The following is a 15,488-nucleotide window of genomic DNA, read 5'->3' on the forward strand; positions in this document are numbered from 1 at the left end:
TATGGAATAAAATGTTACGTACCATACATACAAACATATTGTATATAAATAAACAAAAACAAACAAACAAACACTTACTGAATTTAACATGGTTGTATATATATATATATATATATATATAAATTTACTATACTTTAGGAAGGGAGTTCCTTGTATTTTAAAACCAACACTGCCTTGCATTCTACAAGCAGCCAAACCAACTTGCGATCATTTTGAAGAAAGCTGCAATGTTAGAATGGTAAGATTGGTAACATGTGACAAAGACGGTAACTGCAATGCTACTGACTATTTAAAGGCTCCACAGACTCACCACAGCGGCCTTGGTGATGCACACGGATGTTCTTCTGGGTGGCGCAGGCTTTCATGTTGAGCTCACATTCACTTTGGTAGTCCAGGCCATCGCTGCCGCACACCACGTGCTTGGGGACGTTCTCACAACTCAGAGGACACATGCACTTGGCGGACAGACCGTCTGATGACTGGATGCAGGTGCTGCCAAAGCTACAGGTCACCTCACTGCACGGGTCCTTCAGGGCTGAAAAACAAGAGATAGAGAAAATGCCTACATAAAATCTTATGCCATAATACTGTGTTGCTATGTGGTTGCTTGCTGGTCAAAAGAGTTCATCATCCTTAAAGGGATAGTTTGAGCTGTGTGGGCCTCTGACGGGAGTTCACGTAGTGTAACTGCGCAGCGCTTCTGTGTTGTACATTACACGTAGGCTCACTATTGGCCGACGCTGGTCATGTGTGTGATGCGTGTGATGTACAACCCAGAAGCGCTGCGCTGTTACACTACGTGAACTAACTCGAGGCCCACAGAGAAGGAAATTAACAGTTGAATAAAGTCGTTATTTTTGTTTTGTTTTTCGCACAAAAAGTATTCTCGTCGCTTGATAAACTTGGACTATTTTAACGATGTCTTTAATAACTTTTCTGGGCCGGCAAGTTTCAATCCATTAGAAGCCTATGGAGGAGTGATCCAGTTCTCGGATTTAATCAAAAATACCTTAATTTGTGTTCCGAAGATAAACGAAAGTCTTACGGGGTTGGAACAACATGAGGGTGAGTAATTACTGACAGAATTTTTATTTTTGGGTGAACTAACCCTTTAAGTTGTATAGAGTACGCTGATACCTATTCGTACATCCAATAACGTTACACATGTTATCAAGCAGTGCTAATTTTATGATGCACTTTTGGTTGTGTTCGAGTAATTGGCTAGCTTATGTTCATACTATAAAGTCTGTTTAAGGTGGGAGTTCAAGAGTGAGCTCCAAACATCCACGCTATTATTGAGATAAAATTGGGTTAAAATGAGGAACGGCCTCCCAGCACCTCCACATGGCTCAGACGTGCCCCGTGTCGATACAGATGCCAGAGTGAAGTGGCTTAACCAGGGCTGAAGAACAGCTCAGTACCCCGGACTTGAATATTTGGACACAGCTGGGTGGGTGTACAAACAAGTCACTCTAATTCACCACGGACCATTTCAAGCAAGCTTTGCATTCACAAAACATTCTCAATTGCTATGCTTCAGCGTACCCGTCCTTATGCTGGAGGGACATAATCAGCTTTTTTCCACACTGAAAATAAGAAAGCCCTGTTTTTTCTGCAAAAGACTTTGTCTATTTCTAATTAAACATTCCAACACTCAGGACTGAAGTTGAAGAAATGATTTACACAAAAATGAAATTTCTGTCATCATTTACTCATGTGGTTCCAAACTCGTATAACTTCTGTGGAACACAAAAAGATCTTAAATCCTAGCCACTCTTTTTCATATAATGAAAGTGAGAGAGAGCTGGGGCTGTCAAGTTTCAAAATGACAAAAAGTACCATAAAAGTATCATAAATACTGTACACAAACGTGCCATTCACACAAGCAACAGCGTTCTGTCTTTTTACCAGTAAGATACCATTCACACATCAGTACCAAAATACAGATAAACTGTGTGATATAATTTATTAGAAAAAATCTTTAAACGCTAAACTGTTTTCTTCATCCTCCTGGATTAAGAGAAACACTTTAGCTTCATTTTCTTTAAAAAAAATTATGTCTGATTGACAGGTGTAAGGGGATGATCACACAGAACGCTGTTTTGCTATTAAATACATGAAACGCATAATAGTTACTATAGTAGGCTATTGCAGTTACTATAGTACGCAATAACTCCAGAGCACTGATGAATGTAAAAGAAGGCAGGGTCTCGAGCACGAGAAGTTTTTCTATTTATTTGTAAACGTTTCATGCTGGTGTTTCTGTATTATTCCTAGAGTGCATTAAATGTGATTTTATCGTTCATCTGTGTCAAGAATCTTGTTTTGGATTTATCAAGTCAAGCCAGTATATGACATAAAAGTGGAAGTTTTAATTTGTAATACACCAGGGTGATTTAACTGAAATTAATACATTTCTATTTTTGATACTCATTTGATTATTATCATTATTATTTAGATGATACATATTCATGAGGTGCTGACAAACACTGAGACGCTGAAGAGTGAACGGACCGTGTCACTTCAGAGGGGGCTAGTTTCATTTCCGACCGTCCCCACAAATGCTATCGGCTCTAATTCATTCTCACTATCTCTGTCCCTGTTTTCACCTCTCCCGTGCGTCATATCAGCCTACAGTCTTCGCCATCATTTGTGGGTTTTACTTTGTGTAAATCTGCTAAGAGAACCCACTTGTTTAATTAAAGGTTTCTGCCTCTCTCTAAGGACCACGCTCCACTTTTGCAGTGTGACACGCACACACAAACCCACTCACACGCATGTGATAAACCTGGCAGGCGGCTTCGTAAGGATGAGATCAGTGGTGCTTTTGTGTGTTGTGTGATCAAAGTGTTCATTCTCTTTTCCTCCTCTCCCTCGCTAAAAAAAGACGACTGTGCCTCACTCGTCTTTGCACGTCTGAACCTCGCACTTCATCAGCCTGGGCTCGCTAACTAACCAACTAGTCGCACTTCCAAAAAAACTCACTGTGAATGTTTGTGTGGGGGAAGTGCTAATACACACCCATCATCCGCACACAGGCAGCATTTTTACACTTTGTAGCAATGCTGAAGGAAAGATGAGCGATACAGTGTGGTGAAAAAGTCTAGTTTAGTGGTTCTTAACCATTTTGACTCAAGGCCACTCTTTGACCAAGACCATTATTTGAAGGCCCAACATCTGCGCTGATATGTCCAGTACTGGTCAAAAGTTTGGAAACATTACTATTTTTAATGTTTTTCAAAAAAAATCTCTTTTGCTCATCAAACCATTATTTTACATTGCAATATTACGTGTTTTTTTTTTATCAAATAAATGCAGGCTTGATGAGCATAAAAGACTTCTCTTAAAATCATTAAAATAGTAATGTTTCCAAACTTTTGACCAGTATTGTACACCTGGCACTTCTATTGTAATAAAAATAGTCAGAAATATGATCTCAGTTAAATGTATATCATAATTTATTCTTTATTAGAATGCTGGAAACTAAAACTATTATAAATATATAAAATATTATTAATAAAAAAAAATCATCAAAAGGATCCTTTCCGGGCTTCTCAGAAGCGGAAGTTGTCATAGTTGGGTAAACTTATTTAGCAGACAATGGAAACAACTTTATTAATTTATTTTGCATTCCTATGATCTCGGATTAGTTTTCCAAAAGTGAAAAAAAAATCATCCTCTTTTTTTTTTTCGCTTAACAGTTCTAATTTTTTCATTTTCATTTTCAAGAGACTGATTACAGTGGGCAGTAGAGAGAAAGATGTCAAATTTGTGAAACACCCACACAGCAGCTAGTTTTCTTAAATGTAATGCCAAGGTAATATAACACAAAGTATAGTGTCATAAATGTACATGTAAATTAAAAAACAAAAACGAAAATATAAAAAACTGTAGAAATGCATCCTCACAGTCTATACATTATTAAAAAATATATATATTTTAAATGAGTTTTTTATTTAAATGTAAATAAAAAAAATTGCTAAATGATTCATCTCTAACATGTTGCAAGTTGTGACCCCACTCTCGCCTATGCAGTATATATTTTCCCTAAAATAACAAACAAGTCTGTTCAGTATGACGGCTTTTAGACTGACTGACGCATTCTGCTACTTTCTTTATCTTCACAGTCATAACTACTGGCAACTGTGCTCTGACTCATTACTTCCACTTCAACAGATTGGCCTCCTTCCCAAAAGCCAAACTCCAAGACATTTGATTTCATCAGTCTGATGAAAAGCAGTTCTTTAAATCAGTTCTGCTGCGTCTGTCAGAAAGTACACATTCAGAAAAGTCAGACAATCCGCATAAACAGCTTCCTTCTCAGTGGCGCTCTGTTTGTTTTGTGACAGCACGCAGAATTGCCTCAGCGAACCCCTTAAATAACAGTCGGAGCTTTTCCACCTATTGTCGCCGAGAGTTGATGAGCATTGAGGAAAAGGATGAGCTGATTAAAATGCAAAAGGCCGCCCGGTATAAGGTGTGTATGCGGTTCTCCGCTGTGTTAGCACAGATAAGCCGCCCTCTCACGCTGAGACAAGCAGGCAAATTGCCCTTTAGAATGTGACCAGCGTCGCAAACCGGAAGGCTATATGAATCGATGGGGTCGTCACGGAGATGAGTCGTTTCCTCCTTGTGCTTTAGTGCTCATTTTCAGGGATGGAAATACAGTATCCTGAGCTTATAGTTACCCATTGATGAACTGGAAATGTCTCTCACAGCCAATTAACTGCTCTTCTCCTGCTCTGAAGAGGTTCAAGACAATGAGAAAAGAGAGGCAGGAATGAAGTAAGAAATAATAGGACCTATGCGACATAAAAGTATTGAGAGGAAGTGGAGACAGCAAGAGAAGCCTCCACTGATCCGCCTCTCCGACAGTGCTGTGATAATGTGTTAGTGCTGGATGTATTAATGCTTAATGCGTGCAGGGAGCTGTCAGCGGCCGCTACGAGATCCTGACGGGATGGGTTCGACACAAACCGCCCTGCACTGCGAGCCCCGGGCGCGTATGTGTTAAGAAGGCTTTAGAGGAGCTTCGGGTAGTGCAGATTTCATCTCCTCGGTTCTTAAAGGAATATTCTGGCTTCAACACAGGTTAACCACTGTCGACAGCATTTGGTGGCATAATGTTGAATAGCAAAGAATTATTTAAAAACATTTGTTTACAAAAACAAGAATAAAACGCAAAATCAAGGTTACGATGAGGCACAATTCCATTGAATTGAAGAAGCGAATAAATGAAAAGCATAACAATTGATTAAAAAACACTTATAAACATCCATTTCTAAATGCATGTTATTTTAAACCTTCATCTGTGCGTGTGCATGTTATTTATTTGATTTTTTTTTACATTTTTGATGTTGTAATTGATTAAAATATCAGAACTCGATCTTCCAATGAAATGACACGTCTCTCTTGTGACGTATGCCAGACTTACCCAATCATTTCTTCCGATTAAACTCCGCCTCTTTCTTACAATCGACCGCAAGCTCGCATTCAGATCTACCTCCATCCAATCAACACTCGATAGACTAAACCAAATCCCCGCCCTACATTTTTCTTTCTTGATAATCCATTTCAATTGGATGTAGCATCATAATTCGGACAAAAAACTGTTTCAGTTTCTTCTCGACTTTAACTCTTCTGTTAAAACTTCCATATTATTTGAGCTGCAAAGGGGTATAAATCTTTTTTTCTTTTAATGCCAATTAAGGGTTTTAGAATCTATGCAGTTTGGTTTTCATTGCAATAGAACTGTAAAATTCTATGTAACTACACAGAAAAGTGATTTACACAAGACACACTACAATCATGCCAACATGTATATCGTTTACATCTTGTGGCGATACTATTAAAACAGTGAGTATTTTAATGTTTACAGATTGGCCCCAGGCTATTTGCTTCCATTGTTCCTCAGTGTAACCTTAATTTAGCTTCTTTTTAATAAATCTTTGTCGTAATCAACATTATGCCACAAATGCTGATCTTAAAGGTCCAGTGTGTGATTTTTGGCGACATCTAGCGGTTCGGTTGCGAGTTTACACTAAGGGCTCAGCCCACCGCTCACCCCTCCCTTTCGAAGAAGCTACGGTGGCTAAAACGGGACAAACATCGTCGTCTGAGACAGCAGAGAATAGCCAGCGTAAACCAAGTTTCTGTACCACAGTCCATTATAAACCACATCATGGATAAAGTTTCAGGTGAGGATCAAGGGTCTTAATGTTACATAATATAATGATAGTAATCAGCTGATTGTCTCACGAACGTAACCAGCACATTGTACCCACATAGCAAACCCATAATACAGCGAGGGAGAAGAACCACATGAAAATATACTCTGTAGCGTTGTTTGTTCGCGTTCGGCTACTGTAGAAATATGACGTCACAATATGGCGACCTTCATAGAAGGGGATTCCCGCGCCTATGTAGATATAAATGCCTCATTCTAAGGTAATAAAAACATTACGGTTTGTTAAGTAAGTTCTTTATACACCACTAAACACATAGTTATGGATGTCATATTGCATTTCTGTTAATAAATACTCAAAAATGTTACACACTGCACCTTTAACTTGTACTGAACCCAGAATAACAAGGCCTACAAAGCCTAGAAAAAACTATCCGCTAATATCCCCAAGTGTTCAAGTTTTAAACCTGCGATGCTGGAAACTGGAGATGAGCCAAGAAATAAAGCTGAACATCCACAGATGACCTCCAAACCCAGTGTCCCACCCTCTGCTTTTGTCAACCCTCACACGGCGAGATGATTTGTTCTTTTGATGTATTTCTTCAAAGGGCTTATTTGACTGCAGCTGTCTTCTTCCTTTGCATGCCTCAGTGTTGCCCTTGGATAAAGAAAATTAGGCACAAAAATGGATAATACACATCTTTTTGTGGTTGGACTCAAAGGCCAGGCACTCCTGCTTCCCTGCGATAGCTGTCAGTGTGCGTGCACAATTCACGAGGTGAGCCCCCTCCTGACCTCGGGCCTGTGAAGTCAGAAAGGTAACAACATGGGCAAGACCAGGAGGACTATGTTAGCTCACAGGCTTAAAACACTACCAAACATGTCTATCAGAGTCGAGGTTTATCCCCTGTGAGCTTTAGTGAGCGCTAACCAGATGCAGTGCACTGCAAATGTCTTTTCAAGACTGGATTTAATTCAGGAGGCGTGTGCTCAAAATGCAAAAGACAAATCTATGCTTCCACACGGCTGGAAAAAGATCACAATCAAGATGAATTCAATCATAATCCCTGCTTCTACAGACAACAAAAAAGTGGTTTATGTATGTTCAAAAGGTTTCATACAATCCTAGAAGTTGAACATTAATTCAGGAAACAATCATTCTGGAACTAAAAACAGGAGGCAAAAAAATATTTTGATAATTTGAAGTGGTGCTAAACCTACTGCCAAAATACTAGGGTGTTCTGAAGAAATTGCTAAGTGGTGGTTGCTAGGGTGTTCTGAGTGGTTACAATGGTGTTCTGGTGGTTATTAGGGTATTGTTAGGGTGTTATCTGTAGTTGCTAGGGCATTGCTAGGTGCTTACTATGTGTTCTCGTGGATAGTATGGGTAGTTCCTAGGATGTTCAGAGTGGTTTCTAGAGGATTGCTATGTTAGCCTGGCTCCGCCCTCCTACGTACTTCCGCTCAATTTTCATTTTCCTTCAGTACTACGTCTGAGATTGTGGTGTATTCTTTGGTTTTCTCCAGGCAATTTTTTACCGGTCCAATCAGCAAACAGAGGAAGTGGCTGAGAACGATGACGTTGATGCCGTGCGCTAGTTTGAGTCGTCAAACGTCACGACCAAACGTTACCGATTGGTTATGGCAGATCCAGAGTGTCTCTGGGCAGATCCAATAGTTTTCAACTTCAACAGAGGACCCGCCTACAAGGAAGTTAAAGGGGTGGTTCAGGATTTTGGAGATCGGACCTCATTTCCAAGTTAGTCTGGGTGTACTTTTCGCCGAAAAGTAAACACAGAACAGAAGCGCACTACAGTCGGGACTACCTGTACTACCTCTCTCTCTCTCGGTTGCCTAGGTAACTACATATCACTCCGCCGCTGCTGTAGACCGTGCTAATAAATACAGGGAACAAAGTATAACTATTGCAATGCGATGAAAGTTTAGTTTGATTTCTAACATTATTCTCTCAACAGACATTTACATCAATAGTCTGGCGTTATAATTTATTTGCTTTTGGTGTACTGTGGAGTGGGTAAAACTGTTTTTAATTTCAGGCTAGCAGTTACCGGTCCAATGACTCGCGCTAGCCTAGCACCGGCGAACTATGCAACTGGAAGGACTGGATGAATTTTTTTTAAAACGGTCTCCACTGATAAATAACACCCAGGCTAACTTGGAAATGAGGTCCGATGTCCAAAATCCTGAACCACCCCTTTAACGCTTGTCAATGGAGCGAGGCCAGACTCTCTGTACAAATGAAATGTACGAGAGCCTGGTGGGACCAGGCTTTTGCTTTGCGGTTCCTATGGTGTCATTTTGGTACTGCTAAGGTGTTCTCGGAAGTTGCCAGGGCACTGCTAGGGTGTTTTGAGTGGTTGCTTACAGGCCCAGGTCAAAAGAGCCCACTCCCAGTGATATTGACTTTAAATATAGCTCTTGTTCCTCCAGCAATGCAAGTCTATGCAATTTTTCTTTCCTGCCTGTTGTATCAATTGGCAGATGAAAATCTTAAGTCAGACTGCTTACAACAGTAACAGCACACCTCATCACTACAAGCTGAAAGCACAAACAAGTGCTACTTAATGTTACGATTAATTATTCACACAATTGCAAGGCTCAACCAGGCACTGCACTCCAATAGAAACAGGTCAACAGATTCAAAGTGGCTGCTTTGGGATTTCAAGAGGTCATAGGTAAATGATAGTGGCCAAAGAAAGGTGCAGGAAACCTTATTTTGAAATGCCAGATACAGCTTACATGTTCCTTCCCTACACTGCTCTCTGTTACTGCAGTACTCAAACATAATGACCAAGATGGAATTGTTTGTTTTGGCTAAAAGCAATATAAAAAAAAAAAAAAAAATGTTTTCTTTTTTCTTGCAAACAAATTTTGAGTTCAATCAGCAGCCACATTTGACGCTAATCATTTTCTTTTCCTTCAAGCAAGCCCCTTCAAACACACACACACACATTTATCAGTTGGTATTCATCCGTTCTGCAAGTTGATAATATACAGTCTGTCGGGAGAGACGTGAATTAGATTTTCAAGTGGAAAAACTTTAAACAACAAAATTTGGATAGCAAAAAGGCATTAAAACAGCAAATTTCTTTCTTTTTATCCATCCATCCATCCATCTAATATCCATCCATCCATCCATCTATCTATCTATCTATCTATCTGCTCTCTACATCAGCATGAAATAAATGAGAACAGTACTTTAAAGAAATCTCTCACACACCGGCGGGCCTCTCCTGCACCTGTGTGCTCTGTGGAGACTGTAAGAGACATAAAGAGCTTCAGAGAGGGTTAGGTGAAGCATCTCTTTGTCACCAGAACCCCACTGGCTGATGGGAAGAGCTGCTCTCTCCTGCATTAACCTGAGAGAGGTCGGACAGACACCTCTGTGATTACCGCAAAGGGCCTTGAGTGGACACAGGCGAGTCTTTGTACTCATGCACGCTTGAATGTGCCAGTGCGTAAAGTGGCGTGTGTCTGCGTACGTGATTCAGGAAAGGTCGTGGAAGAGAAGGACATCCTTGGAGGGAAATGCAATTACCGAAATGAACTCATCTTGTTTAGAGGTACTAATCTTTTGGAAGAGGATGAGTAAAAGAAAAGGAAGGGGTAAGATAGAGGGCAAATATCAGCTTATCATCATGAAGAAGATGGGAAGGGCAGTGGTTGTGCCGCTGGTGTGTGGCAGCATGTTTGACTGTGTACTACACAAACCGAGGCTGAATGTAACAGTCAATAATCACTATCTGGCACAGCGAGCGCATGCGTTTAAGTCCCGGAGCGCATTCAAGCACTGTTTTCAAAGGTAAAATATAATCATACCCAATCAGTTGCGATTGTTTCTTTAAGATGTCTTTATGATTTACTTTCAAAAGCACAGAATGTGTCCTGAAGCATAGCGCTGCCATCAAATATCAATGGAGGCACATGGTAGACAAACTGTATAGACGTGGTAAATGCAGCGTAACATATATCATATTTAATTCAAATTAGCTGAGGAATAATCATCACTCACATTGGCCTTGATTCCAGAGGAATTTTTCCCATTCATTTCATCCATAAGGATAAAAAAAAAAAACTTCAATAAAGAGCCATGAAGATAATACCTAAATGACATAATGACCAACCAGCTCCGAGGTGAATTACATTACAAACTTAGTTTTGAAGCAAAACAACATTTGAAAATCAGAGAAAAACCAAAAGGACGTCTATTATGAGGCAATGAACTACTTAGTCCATGAAGCATTGTAAATTACTTAAAAAAAATAAAAAAATAAAAAATAAAAAAATATTAGAATATAAATCTATTCTCTATCTATAGTTCATTACAAAATAGTCAAATTTATGCAATCATAAGTACTGGGGAGATTTAAATTTTCAAATGTCAGTCAATGGGAATTTTACTGCCGTGCTCTATGGGTACTCGGGACATTACCATGAATGATCAGCCTGGCTCATACATGTTAATTAGATGACATCAGGGAAGTAGCCATATTAGGACCGCACAGATTACGATCAACAGTTGATGCAAATGTCTAATAACTGTACTTTTATGCAGCTGCCTACATTTTTATTCCCTGCACTCTAGCCAAGCAAATTAAGCTTTTACAATACAATTATTATTGCCCAAAAATTGGGCAGGGAACACTCAGAAATGTCTAAAAGTGTTATAACGGTTGCTAAGTCCCTGATTGTTACACTCAATACTACACTCGAGTGTAGTAGGGGTTAAAAATAACAATGCATTATTCAGGCCAGTCAAATGCATGAATTCATGAATAAGTTGTAAAAAGCGTCTCCCATCTGGTATTAGAAGCGAGAGCGTGGAAAATGTGCCTTTTTAATGTGCCCGTCCTGCTGTAATCTGCCTTATCTCACTTCAACACTACATCCTCCCCCTTCGGAAGTGAACAGGACGACACAGAAAGAGAGACAGAGGAGGAGAGCAAGAGAAAGAGATTTGAATAAGAAGTATCCTCATTCACCAGGGGATAAGCAACAGAATGAAGCTCAATGATGGTATTGATCATATTCAAGTTGACGTCTGTGTGTTTTTGTGTGTGCTTATATAGAGTGGCTGTGTGGAAGTGATGCTATAAGACAGGTCGCATTTGATATACTAGATTTGGGCCAGATGAAACCCAACATGGGGGGTCCAAAAGTTTGAGATCAAAATAAAATTTTGAATAGTTTGAATTGACCAATTGTTTTGGGTCACAGCATCACATTTACAGAGTGGGTTTGCATTTAATGCCCTGTGCAGACCTCCGTACACCCCTAATGCCATATAGCAGAATCATCTGAAGCATATCAGCAACATTTTTCAGATGAGAAGATCACACTGGTTTCAGCTGAGTAAGTTTTGAGATAAAAAAAAAAAAAATCATCACTATGATGGATGTTGCTAGAGTATCTGCTTCTAAATTCATGGAGGACTCCATTATTGAAGGAGAAAGTCAATCTTGCTATAATTGTGTGCCGGTGGATAGGACCAGACTGTGTAGACGTAACCCAAGCTAAATTTAGTCTGAGAGCGAGGAACCGTGTTTTTTTTTTTCTGCAGATGGAGTAGGGAAGCCGAGAAGGCGCTGATGAGTGTGAATTGAGTCTCCTGTCACGGAGACAGGTGAATGTGTTGTGGCGAGCGTCTCCACGCACGAGCACGGGAGCCGACGCAGGGGTGGAACAGGGTGAGCGAAAAACTCATTTGCACGAGGCAGGGCTGGATACGTGCCATCGGCGGAGACTGCCGAGCTCAGTGGCTGTGGAGGTGTCACAAGGACCCTGCCTGTGCCTGAATAACAAGCCATTATGGGGAACAATCAGCCAAACAGGATGTTGGTTTTCACACCATGTCTTTAATATGGGAAGCAAAAGTGCATTCACGCACACCTTAACCAATAACAAGTGTCATTTTGTTAAAAACAGTGCTTTATCTAACAAATCAGACAAAACAACTCAGTCGTAGGATGACAAGGCATGACTGTACTTAAAAGTTCTATATACGAACTATATACATATCCTATATTGGATATTAACATCTAATAGTGTAAATCGCGGCAGCAGCTTCAAGTTGGTAGTCCAAGGCATTGTTGTCTATCTATACATCAAAGGTTCTTCCCACCGGAGCCTCGCTTTCGATTTCAAAATGGCGGCTGCGTGAAATCAGCGTATTGACCTGAATATTATGCAGGCTCCGTTTATATTTACTTGGGCCAAAAGACACCACCTAACAACCACCCAGAATACCAGAGAAACCGAAAAGCAACGCCCCAGCAACACTTCACACCTTATAGCATTGATTTTAAATAAATAATGTTTTCAGAAAATAAATATACTATACTAAATATAATAATTTTAATTCCATTTGGTGCCACTAGTGCCAAAGAAATCGCACACATCACCTTACATCAAAGCTTTCATTAAAGCTCACCTTTATCTACATCCAAGCATTATTAATAAACCATTTCTTTGAAAACAATCTATCCTTTTCTTCTGAGATGAATCACTATTATGATGCATTCAAACAGTGTATCCCTATGCTACTTAGCCTCGGGGTAAACTCAGAAAGTGGCTTTAATATTGACTGAGATGTGTCTGCAAGAAAGATCATAAATCAACAGTCTCTCATGGCTACAGCAACGGTTACCTGCTTGGATGAACGGCAGCTTTGACATTAATACAGGACAGTAAAAGACGCATGTAGCGCATTACGATGTGAGAACCAGCTGATGGAGAGTGCGAGAAGCAAACCATATGTGTCCAACAGTATCAACACCTGGAGTTATAGCAGGTAAAGGATCTGAGAGAAATTAGCCATACTTCCCAAGTGAAGGAACACAGTTTCATCCGTCAATAACGGGACAAACATATTGATTCCTCCATTAAGCAGCTTCCCATGATACCCTGAGGTTAAGGCTTTTCCACCCCCGCTCTTCTGTACAGCAGAATAACCTCATTTAGACAACAGAAGCTGACAGTTTCAGCCTCAGCGGCTAGTTTAAGTTGTAGGCCTGGTTTAGGGAGTGAATATTTGATGCGCAGATTTGACCTCCTCCGAGTCCGTGCTGTGGGTACTCTAAAGAGTGGTTTTCAACACGAGTCAGGCTGGAGGTGAAGAGACGTTAATGTGTAAAAAAAAGAAAAAAAAGAAAAGACAGAGTGAGAAAAGAGAGCGCTCCTGGCAATCACAGTAATTCCAGACGTGCTCTGCACACATATGATCAATCCTTCCATTGATCAATCGCCCTGGTCCAATACTCTGCTGCGCCGCTGCCAATCCAGACGAGTTCCAGCATAAGGCCAGCCACACACACACACACACACTCCACTTCTTTCCTTAACTCACTCAACTGACTCTCTGAATGACTGACTCACTCACTCACTCACACAAACAGCTGGAGATTCTGTTTACCCACCGGTGTTCAATATTATTGGAGCACCCACGCTCCCCTGCTCATCTTTAAAAAACAGGGCACCTCTCTGTATTTCTTTTCTGTCTCACCCTTATCCTGTGCCTGGGGTCCAAATGAACCCTTTGGCACTCCTGCCAATGCAGTGTGAATTGAGAAAACTTAACAGTTATAAATAGTTCCTTATGGCCATTGAACTGCATTTTGATATTTTTATTTTATACATAAATATTTACTTATCTAAACATATACATGTTGAAATAATATAAAATAAAACAATACAAATATAAAAACAAAATAAATATAAAAATATACAAATAAATATTTAATATAGTACCATTTAGATATTTGGGGTCAGTAAGATTTTTCTTTTTTAAGAAAATTAATACTTTTTTCAACAAGGATGGATTACATTGATCAAATGTGACAGTAAATATTTCTAATGTTACGAAAAAAATAAATGGTGTACTTTTCAACTTTCTATTCATCAAAGAATCACGTTTCCCCCAAAACTTTAAGCAGCACAATTGTTTTCAACATAATAATAATAAATGTTTCCTGAGCAGCAAATCAGCATATTAGAGGGATTTCTGAAGGATCATGTGACACTGAAGACTGGAGTTATGAACCTGAACATTGGGCTTTGCCATCACAGCAATATATTAAATTTTTTATAATATTAAAATAGAGAAAAAAAGTTATTTTAAATGGTCATATTTTTGGATGCTGCACCACCGGAGTAGAACCAAAGAACGGCAGCTAGCCTGACTCAGTTCCCACCTCAACCCTTCAGCCCAGGAGAAACACTGAACTGCCCGTTATCTATGGCAGCTGATCTCATTCGAGCGAGAGAGATTTGACCCCTGATAGCCACACTGTCAATTTCATTAGCGCAATAGCAGGGAGGCTACTGCCCATTAAAGCCTTGCTGCGGAGCCAGCAGCGATTAGCATGGAGCCGAACTTCAACTGCATTAACACAACGGGACAGTGTGATCTTTAATGCGTTTCTGAATGGAGGCTGGAGTTCACTGGTAGGCTGGAGCTCTCATTCCTCAGGACTGAATATTTCCAGCTAGACAGCATGTGAGGTGGCTAATTAGAGCTCTTTGAAGGGTTTGTACAGCATGTTCTACCGAATCACGTAATTACGGCTCACGCTGGCCAGCCCCACTGCCACAGAGTCTGCTTAATTATGGGCCACATTTCATATATTAGTTATCATTCAAGGAATGAAATTGATTGAAATATACATGATGAACAGTGTAGAAAACACAAAATTCACATTATCCACAGATGATCCATGCTGAGATTCATAAATAATAATAAGGGGGATAACTGTTGTATGGTCTGTATCAAAAATGCTTGAATTTAAGTTTGGATACCTCAAACTCGACTTAAAACTTAACCTAAAACTAACCATGAAAACTTAAAAAGAGCCAAATAATAAATAAATAAACAAATAAATAGGTAAAATTTGTTTGTTTTTTAGTGAATATTTATATTTTAAGTATTTTTTCAATTGATTTCAAAATGTCTTTCTTCCAGAAACATACTAATGTAACTTTTTTGCAGATCATTATTTTACTTAATTTGATTGATTTAATACAATAGCAAAAAAAAAAAAAAAACTTTAATTCAATAATATTTAAAGGTGCTATATGTAACTTTTCTTCTAAAATGAATCATTTTTTTATTGCCTGTGTGTGAAGGGGTTGTAATCACACATTACAATCCACTTGTCGGGTTTTGCTATTTCCTCTGAAGGCCAGTATTCCTATTTCTATGTGAAGTCTCCGGGTCGGATTTTCTGCAAAATCCATCGGATGTGACGTGCATGCGCGCTCCCGAGCCTCTCTCCTTTTATATACAGTC

At 39.6% G+C, this 15,488-nt stretch overlaps 1 protein-coding gene across 14 annotated transcripts in view; it reads right to left on the reverse strand.

The window, feature by feature from the left end:
• agrn (agrin) overlaps positions 1 to 15,488 on the reverse strand; it is a 244,172-nt gene that overhangs the window by 85,857 nt on the left and 142,827 nt on the right. For all 14 annotated transcript variants that reach the window (XM_056268101.1, XM_056268104.1, XM_056268113.1 and 11 more), the window contains one exon: positions 311 to 535. In XM_056268101.1, the coding sequence (XP_056124076.1) occupies positions 311 to 535 (225 nt within the window). The remainder of the gene's footprint in view (positions 1 to 310; positions 536 to 15,488) is intronic.

This window comes from Rhinichthys klamathensis, unplaced genomic scaffold (genome assembly GCF_029890125.1).
Source record: "Rhinichthys klamathensis goyatoka isolate OS25496 unplaced genomic scaffold, OSU_Roscu_1.1 h1tg000269l_1, whole genome shotgun sequence".
Taxonomy (NCBI): Eukaryota; Metazoa; Chordata; class Actinopteri; order Cypriniformes; family Leuciscidae; genus Rhinichthys; species Rhinichthys klamathensis.